The following is a 27,048-nucleotide window of genomic DNA, read 5'->3' as shown; positions in this document are numbered from 1 at the left end:
TCCAGAAGGACACAGCCCCAAATGTTAGCAATGTGGGCTTCCCTGGTGGCTCAAACGGTAAAGAATCTGCCTGCAATGCAGGAGACACGAGTTCGATCCCTGGGTCTGGAAGATCCCCTAGAGAAGGAAATGGCATCTCTCAGATGGGGAGATATTTTTTTTTTACTTTGGCACGCCTGCATTTTCCTAGGCTGTCTACAAGGAATAAGTATTTATAAGATATAAAATAAGGGAACCCTACTCAGTGTTCTGTGGTGACCTAAATGGGAAGGAAATCCAAAAGACAGGGGATATACATACACGTATGGCCAATTCACTTTGCTGTACAGCAGAAACTAACAACACTGAATGAAGCACAAGCTGGAATCAAGATTGCTGGGAGAGATATCAATAACCTTAGATATGCAGATAATACCACCCTTGTGGCAGAAAGCAAAGAGGAACTAAAGAGCCTTTTGATGAAGGTGAAAGAGGAGAGTGAAAAAGCTGGCTTAAAATTCAACATTCAAAAAACAAAGATCATGGCATCCGGTCCCATCACTTCATGGCAAATAGATGGGGAAACAATGGAAACAGTGAGTTAACTTTTACTTTCTTGGGCTCCAGAATCACTAAGGATGGTGACTGCAGCCATGACATTAAAAGACCCCTGCTCCTTGGAAGAAAATCTATGACTAACCTAGACAGAGTATTAAAAAGCAGAGACATCACTTTGCCAACAAAGGTCCATCTAGTCAAATCTATGGTTTTTCCAGTTGTCATGTACGGAAGTGAGAATTGGACCTTAAAGAAGGCTGAGCACTGAAGAATTGATGGTTTCTAACTGAGGCATTGGAGAAGACTCTTGAGAGTCCCTTGGACACCAAGGAGATCAAACCAGTCAATCCTAAAGGAAATCAATTCCGAATATTCACAAAAAGGACTGATGCTAAAGCCAAAGCTCTAATACTTTGGCCACCTGATGCAAAGAGTTGACTAATTAGAAAAGACCTTGATGCTGGGAAAGATTGAAGGCAGGAGAAGAAGGGGGCAGCAGAGAACGAAAAGGCTGGATGGCATCACTGACTCAATGGACATGAATTTGAGTAAGCTCAAGGAGATGATGAAGGACAGGGAAGCCTGGCATGCTGCAGTCCATGGCGTCGCAAAGAGCTGCACATGACTTAGCGACTGAACAACAAAGAAACTAGTGTAACATTGCAAAGCAACTATGCTCCAAGAAAAATTAATTTTAAACATAAATAAATAATAAAGTAAATATGTGTTAAAACAACAACAAAGATGTAATATAAGATTCTTCAGAGAGAAAAAGAGCAGCCTCGGGTCTCCAGCCCCACCCCACTCCCACTCTTTGCTCCTTCTATTTGGTGAAAGGACTGTGTTGCTTGAAGAAAGCTGTTAACCAAATCCAAAGTCTTCCCCTTCTGCGTCTCTCCAACCCTGCTCACTGTTCCACCCACCCTGTCCTCCCAGGATGCCCCTTAAAAGCGAGGGTATCAGCTGGGAGAAGAGATGCACTGGCCACTCAACCACCAGGAAAGCTTCAGAGATGTACTAACTGCCCCAGCCATGCCTGGCTGCCCCAGCCTCTCCACGGTCCACTCCCTGCAGCAGGGATATCTCCTTGGGCACATTCCAGATCCTCTAGGCATCCCCTCCCTTGTACAGCCTGCCTCTGCACGGCTGATTAGCCCCCCGGGCTTGGCCAGAGCCGGATGGTTGGGGGAGACGACATACTAGCCATCGCTTCTGCCTCTCGCCAACAGTGCCCATGAACCAGTTGCTGGGAAAGATGCAGCAAGTGCTGGTGGGGATGAATCTATGGAGATGCATCTCTGGTCATCCCCCATTCATTGGACCACAAGGGTCTCCTTCCTCCCTCGCGGTTTCCCTCCCCTGTCCATCCCGAGTCTTCCTCAGATATCTGCTTCAGGCTGGAAGGCTTCTGGGCAGGCTGGGGCTGGGGAAGCTCAGATCAGCAGCTCCCGGTCCTGCAGAGGAAAGCACCTCCACAGGTGTGGGGGTGTGGCTGTAGGTGTGCTGAGGGCAGGTAAAGGGGAGCAGGGGGACAAGCACATCAGGTCAGCCACACTGAATGAGGCTGGTCCTCAGGGACTGCGCCCACACTCATCTGCAGACTCTGTGGCCATTTGTTCTGGCCAGAGACCTGTTGGATGGGTGGGGGAGCTGGTGGCCCTACATGCCAGCCACAGTCCTGGCCCCTCTCAGAGCCCCTTAACCAACCAGCCTCACGAAGTCACTTTGGAGTCAGTAACCTTACAGACGAAGAACTGGGATAGGGAGAATCTCCGGTGCTTGTCCAAGGTCACGCTATCAGAACGGGAAGCTCCGAGCATCCCAAGTTTTTCCTCCTCACAGCCCTCTCCCTTCCTGCTCCTGGAATGTGGATTTCTGCCAAACAGAGCAAAGTGCCTGTCAAGCAGCATCATTATTCTATTTATCCAGTGCAACCAAGACCAGTTCTATGATAAGAAAGTAAGTCCTCAGGGCCAAGGCCCATGGTCTTGGCAGTTCTCTGGGAAACAGTCCTGGAACATCCCTTGTGATAACAGTGGGCGCCAAGGACACACACCACGAACGTTATCCTGGGCAGTGGCCTCTTCACGCTTCATGGTGTACGACCAGGGTGAGAACGCAATGCCGTAGAAGGGCCCCAAGTCTGGCTAAATACTCTGCCATCACCAAAAAGGGACATTTTTTAAAATTCATTTTTTAACTTTGCCACACCATGCCATATGGGGAATCTTAGTTCCCCAACCAGGAATCGAACCCGTGGCTTCCGCACTGAAGTGCAGTGTCTTAACCGCTGGACCACCAGGGAAGTTCTGAGAATATACCCTTTGTTGTGACGGTGTGCAGGCCTGCCCCTGCAGGAAGCCCTGAGGCTGGGGACAGGGAAGGAAGGGAGAAGGTGACCAAGAAACTTTCCCAGTATCAGGACCAGCTACATGATTTACAGGACTGAGTGTACAATGAAATACAGGACTGAGTATATAATGAAAATACAGGGCTCTTGTACAATAATTATTATGAGTTTCACAATGATGATGCCAGAGTGTTTTCAATAAGCAGAGATAAGCAGAGACTTTAATCCTGAATATTCATTGGAAGGACTGATGCTGAAGCTGAAGCTCCAATACTTGGGTCACCTGATGCGAAGGGCCAACTCATTGGAAAAGATCCTGTTGCTGGGAAAGACTGAAGGCAGGAGGAGAAGGGGACGACAGAGGATGGTTGGATGGCATCATTGACTCGATGAACATGAGTTTGTGCAAACTCCGGAAGATGGTGAAGGACAGGGAAGCCTTCCTTCCAACTCTTCCTCCATGGGGTCGCAGAGTTGGACACAACTGAGCAACTGAACAACAGCAAAGCAGCGGCAGGGAAAGGCCCCTGGAGGGACCATCGCTGCTTCCTTCATAATGAGAAGACCTGGCAAAACTGTGAATGAAATAAGATGATGAAAAACACACTATGTTCTTTGTTCTTGGCATGTGCCACAATGCAAGCGGACTCCTCATTTGGTGGTAGGGGTGGGAGAGGTGGGGTGCTCCACAAAGTGAAAGTGTTACTCGCTCAGTCGTGTCCGACTCTCTTTGACCCCATATACTGTAGCCCACCAGGCTCCTCTGTCCATAGAATTCTCCAGACAAGAATACTGGAGTGGACTGCCATTCCCTTCCCCAGGCAATCTTCCCAACCCAGGGACCGAACCTAGGTCTCCCGCATTGCAGGCAGATTCTTTACCCTCTGAGCCACTAGGGAAGCCCATTTGGCAGGGGGTCTGGTGTGTTCTATGAAGACCTGCCTGATAAAGACCTATGGAATCCAGACGCGATCAGGTTTTCCCTTCAGCACGTGCTAGTGCTAATTCACTTCAGTCACGTCTGACTCTGTGCAACCCTATGGGCTCCTCTGTCCGTTGGATTCTCCAGGCAAGAATATTGGAGTCGGTTGCTGTACCTTCCTCCAGGAGATCTTCCCTATTTAGGGATCGAACCCACCTCTCTTACATCTCCTGCATTGGCAGGAGGCTTCTTTACCACTAGCACCACCTGGGAAGCCCCCGCCCTTCAGCCTATCAAAGCTTAATTACCCTGCCTACTAAATAAAGCATGAAAGTGGTCATATTGACTATAGATACAGGAGGCGATAATGGATGAGAGTATATAAATGAACACTCATTTACTGTTTATCCTTTTAGGAAACACTGACATGTTTAATGAGGCTCTTTCCAGTCCAGCAGCACTTAACCTTTTTAAAGTCACAGGCTCCGCTGAGAATCCAATAGAAGAAAAATGCCAACTCACACAAAACCTATTTCAGGGGCTCATGAAACCCCTGAAGCGTGCAGTCTCAGTCCAGAATCCTTGCTTCAGTGGGTAGGAGAGCTGGGGAAGGTGATTTGAGGGCTGTTTCAGGCCTGTCCTGCGTCCCTAAAACCACTTCTCACCATTGGCTACGCCCTGTCTGAACACAAAGCTGATTCTGGGGTTGACCTACAAAACTCCATAATTATTTGCAAGTACATCTTTCCCACTGGTCGAAGAAACCTTAAGGGTAACAGACCGGAAGACAGTGATGGGAACAAAATGTGAGACGAATGGCGGAAAGGAGCAGTGAGAAAGAACCCAGGGTGGGGAAGTGGGCAGCTTTTGGACAGGGCAACAGCAGGTCTTGTGGGCAGAGAAGCATAGAAAACCCACTCCTCGTCGAACAGGACCTGACTACCACCAGAGTGAGGTGGCCGAGCCCAGACCAATGGGGGGAAACTGACACTCACATCCCCATCACAGCTGCCTGAGCACATCCGTGGGCAATGCCACCTTAATCCGTCACCACTCCAGAGTCACCCAGGAGTCCAGTGATCAAACCACTGCAGTGTAAGTCGGAGCCACTCAAGGCAGTGCCACCTGGGGTTACCCAGCAGGGTCCGGGAATCAGAAGGACATTCCCGCCAGCCCTGACCGCCCCTTACAGCTCTGGATCTCAGGCAAATGAGTCTGCCCTGCATTCTGCCTTCTCAGATGCAAAATGCAGATGATGTCAGGACAAGTCCCCAGGCCCTCATCAAAACCCAATGGTTTGCTGTGCTTCAAGATTCAGAATTGTTCAGATCTGAGAAAGGTAATACAGTGCCTATCCATTACAGTAATACCCACAGTGGGTCCATCATCAGACACATCAATGGTGAGTGTGCGTGCTCAGTCATGTCTGACTCTTTGTAGCCCCGTGGACTGTGTAGCCCACCATGGAATTTTCCAGGCAAAAATACTGGAGTGGGTTGCCTCCTCTAGGGGATCTTCCCAACCCAGGGATCGAACCCACATCTGCTTGGCAGGCAGATTCTTTATCACTGCACCGCCTGAGAAGCCCTAAGCACATCAGTATGACTATTCAGACTGTAAAGGATAAATAGTTTAGGTCAGACTTTGCCACCAAATGGCTTCATTGGGTTACACTTTCCCACTATTATTTAGTGGTGAAATAATTTTGTTTGCAAAGTTTTGCTATTGTTCAGAACTGCAGTGAAGATACGAACGCCCTGAAGGATTACTATTATGTGGATTAAAAGCACTACCATGCCCACCTCTTCCGGCCATCTGCATACCTCAGGCCCACTTCTGTCCTGGAGTTTATCACACTGAATTACAATTCTCCTCAGTCTGTTTCCCCTTCTAGATTTTGAGCATCTTGTGGGCAGGAATGACAGCTTGCTTATCTATGTATTCCCAGCAGCTGGCCCACACTAGGCTGGTGCTCCTGCTAAGTCACTTCAGTCATGTCCAACTCTTTGCAACCCTATGGACTGTAGCCTACCAATCCTCTGTCCATAGGATTCTCCAGGCAAGAATACTGGAGTGGGTTGCCATGCCCTCCTCGGGGAATCTTTCCCACCCAGGGATCGAACTCATGTCTCTTACATCTCCTGCGTTGACAGACGAGCTCTTTGTCACCAGCGCCACCTGGGAATCTCAGGCACATGTTCACAAATGTGTGTGAAACAGAATTTAATTAGACATCTAAATCTTTCCACCTCCCTGTCTCCAAGCAGATGGAAAAGCGCATCCCAAAAGCGCTCCCTCACTTGTTCCTAGAACCCGAGCACACATCAAAAACCAATCTGCTTATTCAGCAACATTACCATGGTGCAGGGGAAATTCTTTTACACTTTAAAAAACTTTAAGCTTTTTTTAAAAAAATAAGCTCAGAGGAACACATTTTTATTTGTGTTTATCAGTTTGCGTGTTTATCTGGCCATGCTGTGTGGCTTGTGGGATCTTAGTTCCCCAACCAAGGATCAAACCCCTGCATTGGGAGTTCAGAGTTCTAACCACTGGATCACCAAGGAATTTCCTACAGCTTTTTTTTGTCATAAACCCAATTAATGACCATTAGGAATGGCTCTGACCAGGGAGAGACTTGGAAGTTTGCTAACTGGCAAAAATTTATCTGAGTCCAAAGTCTTGCCTCCAACCTATAGACTAAAGAAGCACCTGGCAGCCTCGGGGTGGCGGGGCGGGGGTGGGGGTGGGGGGGGGGGGGAGCCTAGTGAGGCCAGCTTGTCTGTCTACCGCTCTGGGGGCCACTCCCACACGCCCGGCTGCCTGGGCACGGGGCCAACAGGAGCTCTGCTTTCAGGGTTTTGCATTTCTCTCTCTCCGGGAAGACTCCAGGCCTGGCTGGGTTTGGAAGGCTCTTGGCCGCCTCTTCACACACATCACTGTGAGAAATCCAGCCCAGCTGTCTATACAGGCGGCTGTCTACACAGGTGCCGGCTGCAGCCTGAGACGCACGGGTGCTAAAAGGGAAAAGGACGTGGAGAGAGCAGCAACTTGCCAGGAGAACGGAGGGGAAGGTTCCTCGGCAGGGGGGAATGAAGCAGCAGCGTGATTACTGTTCTAGGTGAGGGTGGTCACCTCCGTCACATGGCCACGCTGACGGGATGCAGGTTAGTATTAACACACTGCCTCCCCCTGGATGCACAGTGAACATCTAGAGCAGTGGTTCCCAACCTTTTTGGCACCAGGGACTGATTTCATGGAAGACAATTTTTCCATGGACACGGTGTGGGGGGATTACATTTATTATTATTTATTTATTATTTATTGTGTGTTTATCTGGCCATGCTGTGTGGCTTGTGGGATCTCAGTTCCCTGACCAAGGATCAAACCCCTGCACTGGGAGCTCAGAGTTCTAACCACTGGACCACCAGGGAATTTATTTATTTATTTCATTATTATTACCTTGTGGTAGGCTTCCCTGGTGGCTCAGACGGTAAAGAATCTGCCTGCAATGTGAGAGATCTGAATTCCATCCCTGGATCGGGAAGATCCCCTGGAGGAGGAAATGGCAACCCCCTCCAGTATCCAGTATACTTGCCTGGGAAATCCCATGGACAGAGGAGCCTGGTGGGTTACAGTCCCTGGAGTCACAAACAGTCAGACACGAATGAGCAACTAACACACACACACATATAATGAAATAATTATACAACTCACCATAAAGCAGAATCAGATCATCAAGCATTAGATCCTCATAAGGAGCACCCAACCTAGATCCCTCGCCTGGGCAGTTCACAGTAAGGTTTGAGCTTCTATGAGAATCTAACACCACCACTGATCTGACAGGAGGCGGAGCTCAGGTGGTAATGTAACTGATGGGGAGCAGCTGTAAATACAGACAAAGCTGCTCTTGCTTGTCCGCCACTCACTTCCTGCTGTGCGGCTGGTTCCTAACATGGGGGTTGGAGACCCCTGATTTAGAGAGTCTTCCCAATGGTTGTCATCTGTTGATGAGTCAGAAACATTTCCAAGGGCCCTTATATCTCAGGTGGCCAAGGAGCCTGGGTCCAGGATGTCCCTAGAGGTGTCCTGTCCCAGGCAGGGCTGCACTGCATCCCCGTCTGCTTAATCCAAGCAGTATCTGCTGCTGCTGCTGCTGCATCGCTTCAGCAATGTCCGACTCTGTGCGACCCCATACACGGCAGCCCACCAGGCTCCTCCGTCCCTGGGATTCTCCAGGCAAGAACACTGGAGTGGGTTGCCATTTCCTTCTCCAATGCATGAAAGTGAAAAGTGAAAGTGAAGTCGCTCAGTCGTGTCAGACTCTTTGTGACCACATGGAGTGCAGCCTACCTGCTCCTCCTCAAATGAAGATGTCTGGAAAGTCACCCACCCTCAGAGATGAAAGGGCCCAGAGAGCAGGGCTCCATCGACCTCCATATTTAGAAAAGACACATTTACTGAATGAACTCACATCTGTATAGCAGATTTCCAGCACCAAAGCGCATGTCTGGTCCTGGGAGCGCTAATAATGATGCCACGGCGACTCTACTGGGGCTGGTCCTTCCCTGAGGGCAAGCTGGGGGAGGGGAGGCGCTGAGGCTGCGCAGATGGACGCGGCACCTAACAGTCCTTAACGCTGTCCTAAGAAATGGTTTCAGAGCCCTCTTCCGAGAAGGTGGGGGTTTCTGCCTAGGGCTATTTGTTTGAGGTTTTCTCCTGAGCTTTTTTTTTTTTTTTTCACCTCTTCTGAACAGCTTCCCCGCCACAGACTCAGGGATGAGCCAAGCATCTCTGCCCCCACCCCCTACCCCCAGAAAACAAGCTCACTCCACACGCAAAATATTCCAGGACCACGTCCCCGGGGCGTGGCAGTGGTGGCGGGGAGCGGTTCTCAATCCGCTTTACGTCCTCTCTGCAGTGAGACAAACAGCCCTTCGGGATCAGCCCTGTGTGGAGGACCTCTGCAGCTCTTTCCATTCCCCCAAAGCTGCCTTTTATCAACCCGAAGGCATCTGGGGCCAGTGGGATTTCGGGCAAGGTGACAGTCCTGCATCTTTTCTGAGACAGGACAGGTGGGTGGGGACGTGATGTAAAACTGCCAGGGACACTGCATCACTTCCAGGCCACCTGCCCCCCAGGTCAGAGCACCTCCAACCCACAGGCTTGAAGAGCCACCCATGGCACCTGTTAAAATGCAGAGTCCGGGCAGCTCTGGGAGGAGTAACTCACATGAGCCCCGTAACAGTCCACAGATCACCCTGGGGACCACTGCTTCGCTCATTACTTGTGCTGACTTCTCGGGTTCTACCCCTTCCTGCTTCTGAAAACTGCCCCTCAAAGCTGTTTTTCCGCAAACAGCTGGGGGCAGTTGGGGAAAAGCTGTTTTCCCCATGGAAAAACCTCGAGGTTTTCTATGTGGACAGTGTAGCCAGAATTACCCCAACACAATGCCTATGTGCCTTAAGTCAATTCAGTCATGTCCGACTCTTTGCAACCCTATGGACTGTAGCCCAGCAGGCTCCTCTGTCTGTGGGATTCTCCAGGCAAGAATACTGAGTGGGTTTCTATGCTTTCGTCCAGGGGATCTTCCCCACCCAGAGTCAAACCTGCATCTCCTGTGTCTTTTGCATTGTAGGCAGATTGATTCTCTGCCCACTAAGCCATCAGGGAAGCCTGGATTAGATAATATCAAAGTTAAATTCCTGGTTTTGAACATTGTACAGTGGTTGCATACTTTTTAAAAATATTTTATTTTATTTATTTATTTTTAGCCTCCCTGCTTGTGGGATCTCAGATCCCCACGCTTGCCTCTGGCAGTGAAAATGTGGAGCCCTTCACTTTCACTCTCCACTTTCATGCATTGGAGAAGGAAATGGCAACTCACTCCAGTGTTCTTGCCTGGAGAATCCCATGAACACAGAAGCCTGGTAGGCTGCAGTCCATGGGGTCGCACAGAGCTGGACACGACTGAAGTGACTTAGCAGCAGCAGCAGCAGCAACCATTTCTTAAATTGAAGAAAGTAGGGAAAACCACTAGACCATTCAGGTATAACCTAAATCAAATCCCTTATGATTATACAGTGGAAGTGAGAAATAGATTTAAGGGCCTAGATCTGATAGAGTGCCTGATGAACTATGGAATGAGGTTCGTGACATTGTACAGGAGACAGGGATCAAGACCATCCCCATGGAAAAGAAATGCAAAAAAGCAAAATGGCTGTCTGGGGAGGCCTTACAAATAGCTCTGAAAAGAAGAGAAGTGAAAAGAAAAGGAGAAAAGGAAAGATATAAGCATCTGAATGCAGAGTTCCAAAGAATAGCTAGAAGAGATAAGAAAGCCTTCCTCAGCGATCAATGCAAAGAAATAGAGGAAAACAACAGAATGGGAAAGACTAGAGATCTCTTTAAGAAAATTAGAGATACCAAGGGAACATTTCATGCAAAGATGGGCTCGATAAAGGACAGAAATGGTATGGACCTAACAGAAGCAGAAGATATCAAGAAGAGGTGGCAAGAATACACAGAAAAACTGTACAAAAAAGATATTCACGTCCCAGATAATCACGATGGTGTGATCACTGACCTAGAGCCAGACATCCTGGAATGTGAAGTCAAGTGGGCCTTAGAAAGCATCACTACGAACAAAGCTAGTGGAGGTGATGGAATTCCAGTTGAGCTATTTCAAATCCTGAAAGATGATGCTGTGAAAGTGCTGCACTCAATATGCCAGCAAATTTGGAAAATTTGTGGCCACAGGACTGGAAAAGGTCAGTTTTCATTCCATTCCCAAAGAAAGACAATGCCAAAGAATGCTCAAACTACCGCACAATTGCACTCATCTCACATGCTAGTAAAGTAATGCTCAAAATTCTCCAAGCCAGACTTCAGCAATATGTGAACCGTGAATTTCCTGATGTTCAAGCTGGTTTTAGAAAAGGCAGAGGAACCAGAGATCAAATTGCCAACATCCGCTGGATCATGGAAAAAAGCAAGAGAGTTCCAGAAAAACATCTATTTCTGCTTTATTGACTATGCCAAAGCCTTTGACTGTGTGGATCACAATAAACTGTGGAAAATTCTGAAAGAGATGGGAATATCAGACCACCTGACCTGCCTCTTGAGAAATCTGTATGCAGGTCAGGAAGCAACAGTTAGAACTGGACATGGAACAACAGACTGGTTCCAAATAGGAAAAGGAGAACGTCAAGGTTGTATATTGTCACCCTGCTTATTTAACTTATATGCAGAGTACATCATGAGAAACGCTGGACTGGAAGAAACACAAGCTGGAATCAAGATTGCCGGGAGAAATATCAATAACCTCAGATATGCAGATAACACCACCCTTATGGCAGAAAGTGAAGAGGAACTCAAAAGCCTCTTGATGAAAGTGAAAGTGGAGAGTGAAAAAGTTGGCTTAAAGCTCCACATTCAGAAAACGAAGATCATGGCATCCAGTCCCATCACTTCATGGGAAATAGATGGCAAAACAGTGGAAACAGTGTTGGGCTCCAAAATCACTGCAGATGGTGACTGCAGCCATGAAATTAAAAGACACTTACTCCTTGGAAGGAAAGTTATGTCCCACCTAGATAGCATGTTGAAAAGCAGAGACATTACTTTGCCAACAAAGGTCCGTCTAGTCAAGGCTATGGTTTTTCCAGTGGTCATGTATGGATGTGAGAGTTGGATTGTGAAGAAGGCTGAGTGCCGAAGAATTGATGCCTTTGAACTGTGGTGTTGGAGAAGACTCTTGAGAGTCCCTTGGACTGCAAGGAGATCCAACCAGTCCATTCTGAAGGAGATCAGCCCTGGGATTTCTTTGGAAGGAATGATGCTAAAGCTGAAACTCCAGTACTTTGGCCACCTCGTGCGAAGAGTTGACTCATTGGAAAAGACTCTGATGCTGGGAGGGACTGGGGGCAGAAGGAGAAGGGGAAGGCAGAGGATGAGAGGCTGGATGGCATCACTGACTCAATGGACGTGAGTCTGAGTGAACTCCGGGAGCTGGTGATGGACAGGGAGGCCTGGCGTGCTGCAATTCATGGGGTCGCAAAGAGTCAGACACGACTGAGTGACTAACTGAACTGAACTGAACTGAACCATTGAACCACCAGGAAATTCCCTTTGGTTGTATTCTTACTGTTAGGAAATGTATACTGAAGTATTTTGAGATGAAAGGACAGATAGCTGTGATTTATTCTCAAATGGCTCAGAAAAAAATAGCACACACACATATGTGTGCACATATGCATAGAGAATATGATAAAGCCAATGGGATAAGATGCAAATAGTCCAGTCTGCCTAGAGTATATGGGAGTTCCCTGTACTAACAGGGAACTTAATACTGGTTCTGTGTGTCTGAAATTATATATCTAAGTAAAAAGCCACAAGGAAAAACAAATCCCCAGATGAGCAGGGGCTGTGGGAGAATACAGAAACTCCGTTCTGTTTACTTTTGTGTATGTTTGGAATTTTGCATCAATAAGACAGTTTCCTGTACCAAGCCTCAGCTATTGTTTCAGTGGCAGGAATCCTGGGCTGCTGGGTGCCCAGATACCATCTACTACGTCATGAACAATGACCTGTGAGCTAGGAGTACCACCTGGATGAGCGGCAAGGTCCTCCAGTTCTGCACTCCCCACTCCTGACACCTAGAGATACACCTTTACAACCTTATATTTACAATGTCATTTTTTTCTGATAATAAAATTAGTATCAAATCTCTCTGGGGGAAATCTTACATAAAGGCAATTATAAATTAGAAAATAAAAATCACCTTTTAGATACACACTGCTTCTATCACAAAAGAAGTTTTTATTAGGAAAGGTGAGTTACTTTCAACCCTAGAATTTTAATTGGGTACTAGTACCTTTCCTTACATGGTTTAGAATATAAATTTCAGCGAGAATGATCAACTGATTTTTTTTTTTCGAGTTCTCATTCAATTAGACAAAGATATAAAGTAACGATTATTCAGATCATATGATAACAAGAAAATGCACATGCAGAGATGACATAAAAATATTTGAATAAAGCATAGGGAACTATATTCAATATCATAATAACTTGCAATAGAAAAGAACAAAAAAAGAATATATACATATATATGTATGTATCTCCAAATCACTTTGCTATAACACTTGAAACTAACACAACATAGCATATCAACTGTACTTCAATTAAAAAAAAAAATTAACAACCCACAAGGGCACCACCCAATCAAAACCAATCAGAACAAGTTTAGTTTCAGGTTTAAGCTTTGCCGCTCTGGTTCTTGGATTGCTGGGAATTGCAGGAGTACCAGGGAAGGCACTGCTGTTCACTGATTTTAACCACTGGGCACATGCTGACTGAACACCAGCTCCGTGCATGAAGGAATATTAGCACTAATAACTGTGGTTTATCCCAACCCTCGTGGGAGCTCTGCTAAGTTCAGGTTCATATCCAGTCTATACTCAGAGGGGTAGTGACAAATCTCCCCAGAGCTCCACATTAGAGTCAAGAGAGTCTAGAGTAATTCCAGTAGAGCTCAAAGATGCTAATACTTGTCCACTTGTCAAGAGCCAGGGAGCCAAACACAATGGGTTTGGGGGTGGGTGATGGGAGGGGGACAGATGTGGGTATTATTCACACTTGCTAATAAATATCTTCCTTTGCTTATAGAGACTCTAGGGCAAAACTACTTGCTTTTGGGGACACTCCAGTGACTCACAGGCTGGGAATATGGATGATCTTCATCATAACCATCTGTAAAAGCTTCTTATGAACATATTTATTAGAAGAGTAAACTAACTACTCCAGGGAACAGTTACATTTAGGGATTCATTTCTAGTTTCATGCATGGAACTTTTACATTAAATTGTATATACTACTTAGGGAAAATCACAGCTGTTCCTCTGAGTTATAAAAGGAGGGTAGAGACCAACTGGACATGGAATAACAGACTGGTTCCAAATCGGGAAAGGAATACATCAAGGCTATATATTGTCACCTTGCTTATTTAACTTATGTGCAGAGTACATCATGCAAAATGCCAGGCTGGACGAAGCACAAGCTAGAATACAGATTTCCTAGAGAAATATCAATAACCTCAGATACGCAGATGATACCACCCTTATGGCAGAAAGCGAAGAACTAAAGAGCCTCTTGATGAAAATGAAAGAGGAGAGTAAAAAGTTGGCTTAAAACTCAACATTCAGAAAACTAAGATCATGGCATCCGGTCCCATTACTTCATGCAAATAGATGGGGAAACAATGGAAACAGTGAGAGACTTTATTTTGGGGGGGCTCCAAAATCACTGCAGATGGTGCCTGCAGCCATGAAATTAAAAGACACTTGCTCCTTGGAAGAAAAGCTATGACCAATCTAAACAGCATATTAAAAAGCAGAGACATTACTTTACCAACAAAGGTCCATCTAGTCAAAGCTATGGTTTTTCCAACAGTCATGTATGGATGTGAGAGTTGGACTATAAAGAAAGCTGAGCGTGGAAGAACTGATGCTTTTGAACTGTGGTGTTGGAGAAGACTCTTGAGAGTCTCTTGGACTGCAAGGAGATCCAACTAGTCCATCCTAAAGGAAATCAGTCCTGAATATTCATTGGAAGGACTGATGCTGAACCTGAAACTCCAATACTTTGGCCATCTGATAACGAAGAACCAACTCCTTGGAAAAGACCCTGATGCTGGGAAAGATTGAAGGCGGGAGGAGAAGGGGATGATAGAGGATGAGATGGTTGGATGGCATCACTGACGCAATGGACATGAGTTTGAGTAGGCTCCGGGACTTGGTGATAGACAGGGAAGCCTGATGTGCTGCAGTCCATGGGGTCACAGAGTCAGACACGACTGAGTGACTTAACTGATTGAGAGGCTAGCTCGCTCTCTCTCTCTCTTCTTCTTAACATAGTGCCTGACTCAAGACTATAGGAAATTAATATCTTGCTTGATAATAAGGTGAAGGATGCTTTGAGAGATGGCCTTGCTCATTTAGGTCACAGGTTGCATTTACAATCATTGTCTCTTTAAGGAACCAGGCTAAAACCAATACAGGCAGGGACTTCCCCAGTGGTCGAGTGGTTAAGACTCCAAGTTCCCAATGCAGGGGGCCTGGGTTTGATCTCTGGTCAGGGAACTAGATCCCACATGCCACAACTAAGACCTGGCACAGCCAAATAAATATTCTTTTTAAAAATTAAAAAAGTCAAACTATGACAGTCAAATTGTGAGTGCATGATGGTATTCATACAATAGACAGAGATACAGAAATGAAACTATTTTAAACCTGAGTTCTAAACACTATTCTTATACCTCTTCATTTCTGAGTCCACTGGTATTTGATTCCGCCCCCCCCCCATTTCAAAGGCAACCTCAGGATACTTCTACAATCCCCAAAGACCTTAATGACCACATCAATGTCACCTACGTGTATGGAAAGTAATGACCTGCTCCTAACAAGCCACCCAGCAACCACCTAGAGACGATTAAGCGCTGACCTTAACTCGGCACCCTGCATGCAGCCTTTGACTCAAAGGTTTACACAGCAGCTACACTACCACCCGCTTGACACATTTCCCCCATGTCTCATCTTTAAAATGCACTTTGCCATACTCTCCAGACAAAAGCTAGTGTTTTGTTTCTCTGATCACAGAGTTAGCCCTTTCCTCCAAAGTAATGGATGCTTCATTTCTAGCTTGTTTGTGCAGATAAAAAGTACTTGCTGGGTGAGGTGACATGGGACAGAAATCTGGCTGTGATGCCATCACTGACATCTTACATCACTGTGTCACCTGAAAGATGAAGACAAGGATCAGCCAAGAAAACCACTCATTGATCTAGGAAAGTGTCACCATGGAAAGTGCTAAGGAAGAACACATTCTAAGCCACTCACTCTCCATCTTTTTCTTCTTAATCTCATTTTCCCACAAGGCATTTAACAATTCTCTGTGCCCAGAGCAACCTTCCCCAGCCCTGTTTTGCCCCATAAAAAACCCAGAAGAGTGACAGAGAATTCTGCAAGCTCCTTACTGAAGTCCGGGTGACTCCTGGGTGGACATGGATGCAGAGGGGCATGCAGAACCCTGGGGCACTAAGAATGACCTCTCTCTTCCCAGTCCATCCTCCAAAATCACATGGAAAGTTCTCTTACAGGAGGAAAAAAAAAAAACAACACTTCTAAAGTTGGGACAAAACGAAAACTTTCCTTAGAAATAAAGGCCACACAAATCTAGAAAAATGGTACAGATGAACCTACTTGCAGAGCAGGAATGGACGTAAAAAAAGGACATGTGGACATTGTGGAGGGGAGAAGAAAGTGAAAGTGAAAGTCACTCGGTCCTGTCCGACTCTTTGCGACCCCATGGACTATGCTGTCCATGGAATTCTCCAGGCCAGAATACTGGAGTGGGTAGCCTTTCCCTTCTCCAGGGGATCTTCCCAAACCAGAGATCGAATCCAGGTCTCCCACATTGCGGGTGGATTCCTTACCAGCTGAGCCACAAGGGAAGCCCAGGGGAAGGAGAGGGTGGGATGAATTGGGAGATTGGGACGGACATATAAACACTGCTATGTGTACAATAGACAGCTAGTGGGAACCTGCTGAAGAGCACAGGGAGTTCAACTCTGTGCTCCGCGCTGACCTAGAGGGGTGTGATAGGGGAGGTGGGGGTGGGAAGGAGGTCCAAGAGGGAGGGGATATATGCATATGAGTAGCTGATTCACTTCCTTGTACAGCAGAAATGAACAACCTTGTAAGGCAAGTGTATTCCAATTTTTAAAAAAGAAAGGCCACGGAGACATCAAACTCATTCATTCAAGTCTTCCTTCATCCACCCTCCCAGCACCATGTCTATGAAGCAGAGGCCATGTGTTGGGGCCTAGGGAGGCAGATATGCCAGGAAAGAGCTCAGAACCTGATGGAAAAGGCAGACGTTGACAACTCACTGTGATGACAGCAGGAGTGGGGACAAGCCAAACGGGTAGGGAGTAGAGGGAAAGAGCATGTGAGACATGAATCCGGGGCCTGCCCATGGAATGGAGGTGACGCCGATGAGGGAAGGTCAGGAGAGAGAGTGAAGGCAGGCCCTGCAGCAGGGGTGCTGGCTGTCCCAGCAGCCAGGCTCTTGTTTTCTCCCTTCCCCCAGAGCCTGGGTTTTGTTTGGTTCTTAAACCCCAACTCATGTGACACGTGGCTCAGAGGCCAACCCTGATTAGCTTGAATCCCTTGTCAATGATGGCTTAACAAGGGACTTGGGACCCAATCCTGCTGATGATCCTGAGCAGACAACAGCTGTGAGACAACCAGGAGAGAGTTTCTCTGGTGAAACTTCAGGAAGGGGGAGTCTCTCTCTTCCTCTGTAGGACATCGTTGTAACTGCTGGAAATCTGGCAGCCATTCTGCAACCACGTGGAAAACTAAATTCCATGGGACCACCATGGCAGAAATGAAATCTGCTCTTTGATGTCATTTCTGAGTCATTCTACAAGTGCCCGACCTTAGGATTACTTTTCTGTGAAATTAGAAATTTTCCTTGTCTTTTATGGCATACTGAGTTTTGTGCTGCTGCTGCTGCTAAGTCGCTTCAGTCGTGTCTGACTCTGTGCGACCCCATGGACTGCAGCCTACCAGGCTTCTCCGTCCATGGGATTCCCCAGGCAAGAACACTGGCGTGGGCTGCCATTTCCTTCTCCAGAGTTTTGTGCTACTTGCAGCCAAAAGCATCCTTTGTGGAAGGCGGCCCTTTCCCCAGGCCTCCTCACCTTTACCAGTTCATCTGTTAAAGAGACAAGCTGAGTTCCCAATGACCATGCACTGAGCCTCCCTGTTATTTTTCCCCAGCTCTACTCACGAAAATAAAAATAATTTTCTAGCCCATGAATTAAACATCACGGCTGCCGGCTGAAAGATTTTAGCAACAGCCTTTTGCTGGCAAGAGAAGCAGGATCCCAACATGTTCTAAAATAAGCTACAAGGAGGCAGGAGGGGAGGAGGGGACATCAAGGGGAAGAGGCCATTAGAAGGACGACGAAAGAGTTGACAAATCCCACTTGTCCAGTTTCTCTGACCCGTCAGCCAATGGCCCAACTTGACGGAGTGTTTTCTCTAAGTTCAACCCAGACGGGCCACCCGGAGGCCTTATCAAAAGGCAGGTATTGATTCAATAGGTCGGGGTGGGTCTGAGAGTCTTTCTAACACACTCCCAGGTGATGCTGCCGCTGCTGGTTGGTGGACCACAGTCTGCTGGGACTTGCAGAGCCCTTCAGCCTTTAACCGGCTTCCCAGGTGGCGCTAGTGGTAAAGAACCTGTGGGCTAATGCAGGCGACAAAAGAGACGCGGGTTGGATCCCTGGGTTGGGAAGATCCCCTGGAAGAGAGCACTGCATCTCACTCCAGTATTCCTGCCTGGAGAATCCCATGGACAGAGGAGCCTGGTGGGCTACAGTCCATAGGGATGCAAAAAATGGAATATGACCGAAAGGACTTAGCATGTAAGCATCAGCTTTTAACAGTAGGCTGCAGAAATGGTAGGAAGGAGGATAATGAGAACTAGCTGTTTAAACTCAGGTTCCAGGGAGGAAGGGAGATCAGATGAACCCCACACACACCTATACCTTTGAGAAAAAGAGGAAAGAGAGCAGACGAGCACAAGAGTGCCCTGGGTCTGGTATGCCAGCGCTATTATACCCTTGGGGGCACACTAGTAATCTAGTCCTGGGACAATACCCCCGAGTCTGTGAGATCACAGGCCCAGCTGAGACATTATTCCTAGCTCTTCCTGAACTCTGGCCAGCCTGAGGGGGAGGCACCCAGCCCCACTGCACACTCGCTCTAAGGTGTCTGCCCTAGGATCTTTCCTGAAAACCTTTGGGCTCACTCATCCCACCAGCATGTGTCTGGTCTAGAAATTATGTGCTCAGAACCACTGGCGTGTGTGACGGGTGAGCAGAGGTGAGAGGCAAGTAGAGAATGAAGGGCAGCCGCTCCGCAAGCCTGATCTCCTCCCAGTCCCGCTGGTCCTACTGACTGCCCGCCCTGGATCTGGGCCCCGATCACCTTCAACCCCGCTGAATCTTCAGGTCCTCGACTGGCCCTGCTCCAGCTCTTCTCTCTCCCCTGGGGACCTCTCTCCTGTGGCTGCAATGTCATCTCACCCGAACCCCTCAGCCAGGGTCTCCAGCCAGGCTCAGTTCAGCCACCTCCTCCTCTCGCTTGTTGTTTAGTCACTAAGTCATATCCAGCTCTTTTGCAACTCCATGGACTGTAGCCCGCCAGGCTCCTCTGTCCATGGGATTGCCCAGGCAAGTATTAAGCAGTGGGTTGCCAGTTCTTTCTCCAGGGTTCGAACCTGCATCTCCTGCATTGGCAGGTGGGTTCTTTACCACTGAGCCCCCTGTGAAGTCCCCTCCTCTAGGGCATCTCCCTGACTCCCCCAGGCTGGTGCTCTGCAGCTAAGGCTGCCTTGGTGGTTCTCACCTCTCTGTCTCCCCAACTGGCCTTAAGTGCCATGAAGTCAGGAAAGGATGGCGCAGATGCCTGGTAAATCATGGGTGATAATAAGCATAACTGAATACGGAGCAGGGAATTAAATACACCAGCTGTGCCTCAGAAACACCCAAATGCCTTAAAATAATAATAATAAAGTAGTCATGGCCTCCCTCCTAGAGATTCCAATTCATTAAATCCAGGTGGGGGCCCAGGCTTCTGAATACTGTAAAGGACATCCAAGTGATTCTGATGTTTTGACAACAGTTGAAATGGAAAAGGAAAAAAAAAAAAAATGAATGAATTTGTGGGTGAATGAGTACATAACTGCATGTGCAACTGTGAGGATCTCTCCCATGGCTTGCTCACACTCAGAGTGAACAAACCACGGGCATTTACAAGGGAGAAGAATGGGTCCCTGCTGTGGTGGCCACCAGCCCATTGCGAGGGGAAACAAAGTCAGAAACCAACTGCTTTATCTGTGACCAGGGCTTTCTGACAACCAGGGTTGGGGGTGGGGGGTGGTGTGGCGGCTGGAACAAGTCCTAGCCACCAAGGAGGAGCTGAAGGAAGGGAAGGAGTGAAGGGAAGTAGCAAGGGTCAAGTTCTTTACTGACTGGTTTCATTTCACTCCAGCTGCAAACTGACGCTGGCTGAGCTGTACTTCTCACTGGGCAACTGGGGACGCCGAAGCTGGAGAGGGCGACTGATCTGCCCAAGGCTGTACCTGGGGGGCTAGGCTTTGAACCCAGACACTCAGACTCCAACGCCCATACTCTCAACCCCAGGATGGTACCACTTCTACAGAAACGGGTCACGACACAGCAGAGGGATGGGGAGACTGACACCAGAGAAGACAGGACATCAAAATAGATGCTCAGCAAGAAGAATGCCGGCCAAAGATAATGGTGCCTTTTATAGAAAATTTCTGGTGGCTCAGATGGTAAATAATCTGCCTGTAATGCAGGAGCCCGGGGTTCAACCCCTGATTTGGGAAGATCCCTGGGGGAAGGGAATGGCTACCCACACCAGTATTCTTGCCTGGAGAATTTCATGGACAGAGGAGCCCGGTGGGCAACAGTCCATGGGGTCACAAAGAGTCAGACATGACTGACCGAGTAACACTTTCACATTGTGTCACCGTTGTGTAAATTTATCACCGGCTTGTTAAAGCAATTATTATAATTTTCTACAATACACAAGTCAGGACAAGATGAGAACTAAATGTTACACAAGAAAGGTCATGATGTTTTATTCGGATTTAAACATTGTGCATTATATTGGAACCCCAAGAACTCCAGGTCCCAGACAGACATTGAAGCCCTGTGAGTTCCCTGATGCCGCCCCCGCGGTGGGGGTTAGAAGCAGTAGAGAGAACTCTGCCCTGCGGCTCCACTTTGACATTTGCCCTGATGCTTAAAGGAGCTTCCAGCTCAGTATTATCATTCCTGTTTCAGAGACCAGGAGCCCAAGCCTCTCACACTGGAAAGAGACTTGCCTGAAGCTGAACCAAGAGGCAAGGCTGGGATCTCAGCCCTGGTTCCTACTCTGCAGAAGGACTTCCCATTTTAGGATCACAGTGCAGTTGGCAGTGACCTTGACCAGTTTTAGAAGAAAAAAAGAACCAAGTTAATAATGTTAATCTCAACCTATATTTATACTTGTTGAGACTATGAAGCCACGCTCCATTCTCCTGGGTTTCTCTGTACTCCACCCAGCCTGGGGCGTGGCCCTTAGTGCTTGCCCCGTTATTAAAAATGGAAGAGTTGCAACAATGGGCTGGGAATTACAGACTTTAAAGGGAAGTCTCATTGATGTTTTTCAGTTTTTTTAGTAGTTTGAACATTAAAGTTTTGTTTTTTTAAAAAGATGACTCAAGAACACAAATGTGGGAAAAATTCAACACTGAGAACCTAAGACATTTAGAGAAATGATTAAGCCCTGTTTTTACAGCGATTGCAACTGGCTCCGCTCAAAAAACCCCAAAGAAAACACTAGAGACCAGGTGAGTTGTCCAGCTGAACAAAAAGATACTTATTTACAAAATAGTGACTTTTTAGAGGAAAAGGGGAGGAAGAGAGGATGAAAGAGAAGGGGATGGGGGAGGGAGGAGGAACAGGGCTATTTGTGTTCATTCCTCTTTGGAGACTTTGAGAAAGAACCCTTGTTTCCCAAACCAAAGCAATCTTTTCCATGCAAGAGGCAATGAAGCCACGTTGTATGCCAGCTTTGTAGAACTGATTGTGCTGCAAGAGGGCCTTTTTTCCTTCTACTAAACAAAACAAAGCCAGTATCAGGACCAGGAATAATGAGAGCAGCTAACAATTATTGGACATCAGCCAAGGGCCAGCTACTGTGCCAAGTAATTTACACCTATTATCGAATTTATTTCTCACAACCTCATGAGCAAGAAGTACGGATCTATCCATTTTACAGGTGAGAAAGTTGAGGTATGGAGATGTTCATTTGTCCCATCAGGCTATGCAGTTGGTGAAAAGTAGAAGAGCAGGGATTCACATTGAGAGCTGTTTCTCTTTTGAGCTGTGGGCTTCCCTGGTGGCTCAGAGGGTAAAGTGTCTGCCTGCAATGCGGGAGACCCTGGTTCGATCCCTGGGTTGGGAAGATCCCCTGGAGAAGGAAATGGCAACCCACTCCAGTACTCTTGCCTGGAAAATCCCGTGGATGGAGTACCCTGTAGGCTACAGTCTATGGTAGGCTACAGTCTTAGGGGGTCGCAAGGAGTCGGACACGACTGAGCGATTTCACTTTCACTTTCACCCTAAAAAACCCTGAGGTGAAACAGAAGTCCATGGCCATGCATTCTTGGAGCTCCTCAACAATATTAGGGATTTGACAGAAAAAAAGAAGCACAACTCAACAAAGACGTTAGGACCATCGAAGGTGTGGATTCAGGCTACCCAGTGTCTGACAGAAAATAGCTCATCCTTGGGCAGCTCACAGGATTGGACAGAATTTGACTGGTGGACCAGCAGGTTCCAAACCCCTGCCTCTCCTGACCCAAGCTCCTGCCAGACTGCCTTATCCACCTCTGCCACGTCTCAGCTTCCTCCCATAGGCTGGGTTCTAGCAACCAAAAGAGCACCAGAGAATCCTGTATCTACTTCAGCAATGGACACATTTGGCCTGGGGCAAGATGGAAGGCTGAGAACTGACGAATTGATGTTTTCAAACTGTGATCCTGGTGAAGACTCTTGAGAGTCCCATGGACTGCAAGGAGATCAAACCAGACAATCCTAAAGGAAATCAACCCCAAATATTCATTGGAAGAACTGATGCCGCAGCTGAAGTTCCAATACTTTGGCCACCTGATGCAAAGAGCCAACTCATTGGAAAAGACCCTGATGCTGGGAAAGATTGAAGGCAGGAGGAGAAGGGGGTGGCAGAGGATGAGATGGTTGGATGGCATCACCGACTCGATGGACATGAATTTGAGCAAACTCTGGGAGATGGTGGAGGACAGAAGAGCCTGGAGTGCTGCAATCCATGGGGTTGCAAAGAATTGGACACAACTTAGCAACTGAACAACAAGAACTGCAAGATGCAAAGGAGCAGGGCAGATGACTTGTTTCACATGCCTGATCCTCTCATTGAGGTGGTCATGATGTCACCAAGGCATATTTAGGGGACTCGAATGACATTTCAAAGGAAACCAGAAAAGTTCCTCATGTTTCTGGAAATCAAGGGCCAGAATGCCTAGCCATAGGGCAAAGCTTGCTGGGAAAAAGCACTAGGACTTTGGCCTTGAATCATGACTGCTGCTCCTCACTCCCTTCTTCTACTCATCTTGGGAGTCAGGGCATGAACTAACTGCCCCTTTGGTCAAAAATGCTCAGAGCACACCCATTTGTGAGCTTGAACCTTCAGGTGAAGATTTTTCCTCCAGTTGGAGTTCACATTCTGTCCTTGAAACTCATAAACTCATCCCTTAGGACCTGTGGGCACCAAGAGCGTTCCATTCTGACAGCCTGCCCACTCAGAAAACTGCAAGGATAAGAAGAGTAAACAACTTGCTCTGGCCCCAAGGAGAGTCATAAAAAGGCGGGGGATGAGGCAGTGGAGGAGGTTTGGACTGAACAACTTGATGAGATCTTTCATGGATGACATTTCACTGCCAAGCAAATTACTCTCCGCACACTGCACACCTAACACATCCTTTGCTGGGTACGCTGCATGGATGCCTCCTGTTTCCAGGGCAACCATACCTGGGGTGGAGGGTGGCAAGCAATGGATGGCTAAGCCTTATTGCCTTGACAACCCAGGTCCCTGAAGTGGATGAACAACCCACTGGTGCATGAGCCCAGCCCTAACACTAGGCAGAGCCAGTGGGAGTGAGGATGGAAAAGGCATCCAGTGGGGAGAAATCTGTAGCTCAAGGCACCGGGGTTTTCAACAAAAATAATCCTGATCAACAGTCCTCCAGGAGACCTTAGCCATCAGCACACCGATCTTGGCTGTCTCTCTCCCTCACTTCTTCTTTCACAAGATATCCATCAGATAACATTCACTTACTTGGAATGTTTCTAAGTCACAAGTTTGGATCTTGAAGCTACAACATCCACCATTGTCTGCTCTTTTTGGGGGGGGCAGGGGGAGGAAGCAGAGGTGGGAAGGGCAATGGAGCCCAGGTGGGGAGAGAATCAAGATTCGGGGAATGGAACTGATGAAAAGTAGCTAAAGCAGAAGACTCTGCAGGGAGGCAGAAGGATGGGCCTGGCAGCATCACCCATAAAGTGGATCCCAGACTCCTGCACTGTGTTGACTTCTCCAGGGAGCCAGAGGAGTCTGGGGCCAGGATGCTATCTTCTGGCCAAGGTCTTTCAGAACAAAGATTCTGCCTCCACCACCATGAGTGGCCAGGAAAGGGCAGAGGTGACTTGGCGAACCTGGAGAGGAGGCCTTGTCCTTGTGGCTCCTGGGGGGAGGCCAAAACCAGGGGGTGGGTGGCTGTAACGGGTGGAGCCTGTGGGCCTGTGGAGCTCTGGGCATGTAAGACAATATTTTAAGTGCTCACTTCTCCCTGAGCTCTCTCTGACACTGCAGCTATTAAGACTAAGCCCTAATCTCCTGGTGCCAGGAGGGCTCTAAAGTCCAAAGGCACAGTCCTGCCCCTGGGGGGGTGGGGGACAGGAGGGGTGCAGAGGGATCCATTCTAGGGGATACAGGGCAAAAAGAGCTTTGGTTGGCTGGTGGAGGAAGTGTGCCTAGGAAGCAATGGCTGAGCATCTTACGATCTAATCATCTAGCGGTAAAGGAAGAAGGAAGATAGGAGAATGAAATCAATACATAACAAAAAAGATGGAGAAAAGAACACTGAATTGAAGTGTACTGATGTTGGGAGAGGTTACTCAAAGCTTTCAGGGGACTTTCAAAGGCTTCACAGATTCCCAAAGACCCCTGCCCCTCCCAACATTCCTCAACTCTGCTCAGCCACACACCCTCCCCAAGAGGCACCCATCGTCTGCTTCCAAGAGCAGAGACTGCAGAGTTTCAAGGGAAAGCTTAAAACCGAGTGGCCCCATTCTGAACCCAGGCACTTGGAACTGGCACTATGCCAAGTCGGAAGCTTTGCCGAAAGAGGTCTTCGTATTTTCTTCCTTCCTCTTCCTCTCTGGAAATAAAAGGAGGTTATGTTTCTCCTGCTACCCTGTTCCTTGCCGATTTCGGACAGGAGACCTGAAAGGGCTTTTTGGATTACTTTGCCAGTTCTCAACCCAGGATAGCAAAGCCCAGGGCTGGCGCCTTTTTGTCCCGGCTAAGGTGGCCACTATAGTGACTGAGGCCAAAACCAGTTACTAGGGAAGGGGGTTTGAAAGTGGTTCTGAGTCAGCCACTGGAGTCATGCGGGGCAGGCTCTGAAGCCCCCTGGCCCCAGGAGCTGTGTGTGTGTGTGGGGGGGGGGGGGGGGTTGGAGGGGGAGTGGGCACCCGGGTTCCCTCCCATGCTGGCAGGGGTGGGGGTACTAGGAAAGTGGGTGGCGAGGGAGCGCTACAGGTGCGGTGATAGACTGGCACCTGGTCAGAAGGGGACAGGCCTGGAAGGGTCTACACAGCCACCTCGGAGCTTTGTGCTGGGCCAGAGCTCGCCGAGAAACTTCTGGGACCGGAAAACTCCAACTGGGCACAAGAGATCCCTGAGAGGGCAGGGACAGGGGCCTTACAGGCGCAGGAAGAGAACTGGCTTCTTCCATCTCCTGCGCGAAAATCAACGCTGAACCGGTGCCGGTGGTCTCTCCAACCCCCGCTACAACTCCCTTTCTAGTCCTTCACTCGGCCTCAAGGTCCGTGGCCCACGGAGGAGACTGAGACGCTGAAAGGCGGCCGATAGCAGCGCCCCTGGGACGCGCAGGGGCTATACAGTCACCGCGTTGGTCTCCCCGCCCTGGAGCCCGGGCTTAGCATCCCCCTTCGCGCGCCTCTGCGCACGGCGCTGGCGCCGCAGAACCCCGAGTCCCTCTCGCTCTCCATCCAGGGGTCGCCAAAGGCGCCTACTCAACGAGACAGCGGAGGGGGCAGAAGTTGAAAATACCTGGATAGAAATACCTTCCCGTCCCAAAGGCCGGACAACTACAGGCCTGGGGGCGGGGGGCGGGGGGGAGGAGAGGGGGGAGCAGGAGAGAAGGAGAACCGAGAGCCGCGGAGGCTCCGCACGGCCCGCAGCCAGCGGCGACCCGCGATCTCGCGCGCCCCGGCGCCGCCGGCCTTGCCGCGCCTCGCGCCTCGGTGCCCGGGGGCGCAGGGGGGCGCGGGCAGGACTACTCACCCCAGAGCAGAGTGAGCGGCTGGGCTTTGGGGATGAGCACCAGGGAGTACACGGCCGCCAAGTGGAGCAGGCTCATCAGGAACACGTTCCTCCAGACGATGTCCTGCCGGTGCCCGCGCGCGCCGGGCCTCTCCCGGCCGCCGCCGCCGCCGCCGCCCTCCGAGCCCTCGACCCCTACCCCCGCACGGATCTCCTCCTTGGCGCTGCGGAAGGGGACCTTCTCCGCGTCCACGGCCGGGCCTGGCATGGCTGGGGAGACCTGGGCGCCCGCGGCAGTGGCAGCGAGCCGGCGATCTCCGAGGAGCGGAGCTCTCCGGTGGGGGCGGCGGCTTCTGCCTTTTTTTGAGGGGATTGGGTGGGGGGGGATCTCCGGCACCTCCTGTCCCCGCCTTCCCGGCCCTTCTCTGCTTCCTTCTCGCTTCTTCAGGCGTTCAGCGTGGCCTAAGGATGCCAATCTTGGTGCCCGGCATCTGTTGCTGGCTCATCACCCGCTCGGCTGCCGGAGAAGAACTCGGCGGCGGCGAGGAAGAGGGGGCGAGCGCGCGGGGAGGGAGGGGGCGCCGGGGGAGGGGAGGGGGTGTGGAAAGAGCCGAGAGCGCGGCGGGGGAGGGACTGCTCGGAGGGAGCGGGGAAGAAAGACCTGCATAGCTACAGCCAATCAGGGCCGCCCTTGAGGCTCTTAAAGAGAAAGGCGCCCCCTTGGCCTCGGCTGCCCGGGCTCCCCGGGGCCGGACGGGGCAGTCCGCGGGCAGTGGGCAGCCTCCGCCGGGGGCGGAGCGCGGGGAAGTGGGTCGAGGAGGCTGTGGCTGCAAGGTCAGGGAGCCCGCAGAGCCTCCAAACCACTTGTGCTGCTGCTGAGGTGGTTTCTCCAGTTCCCCGAAATACCTTTCCCTATTGAAAAAGACTTCTTTTTACCCCGTCTTTGAAGCTACAGGCTGGAGAATTTGCAGTCCTATTCCCAAATTGCACACAAG

General features: G+C 49.1%; 1 protein-coding gene across 1 annotated transcript in view; it reads right to left on the bottom strand.

Moving 5' to 3' along the window:
* SCD5 (stearoyl-CoA desaturase 5) overlaps positions 1 to 26,586 on the bottom strand; it is a 177,786-nt gene extending 151,200 nt beyond the window's left edge. Inside the window, exon 1 of the mRNA XM_025289812.3 lies at positions 26,075 to 26,586. Coding sequence (XP_025145597.1) covers positions 26,075 to 26,321 — 247 coding nt within the window. The 5' untranslated portion in view covers positions 26,322 to 26,586. The remainder of the gene's footprint in view (positions 1 to 26,074) is intronic.
* Between the last annotated feature and the right edge of the window lie 462 nt (positions 26,587 to 27,048).

The sequence above is a fragment of the Bubalus bubalis genome, chromosome 7 (genome assembly GCF_019923935.1).
Source record: "Bubalus bubalis isolate 160015118507 breed Murrah chromosome 7, NDDB_SH_1, whole genome shotgun sequence".
In the NCBI taxonomy this organism is placed as follows: domain Eukaryota; kingdom Metazoa; phylum Chordata; class Mammalia; order Artiodactyla; family Bovidae; genus Bubalus; species Bubalus bubalis.
The sequence above is the reverse complement of the archived record's forward strand: the minus strand, read 5'-3'. Positions and strand labels throughout refer to the sequence as shown.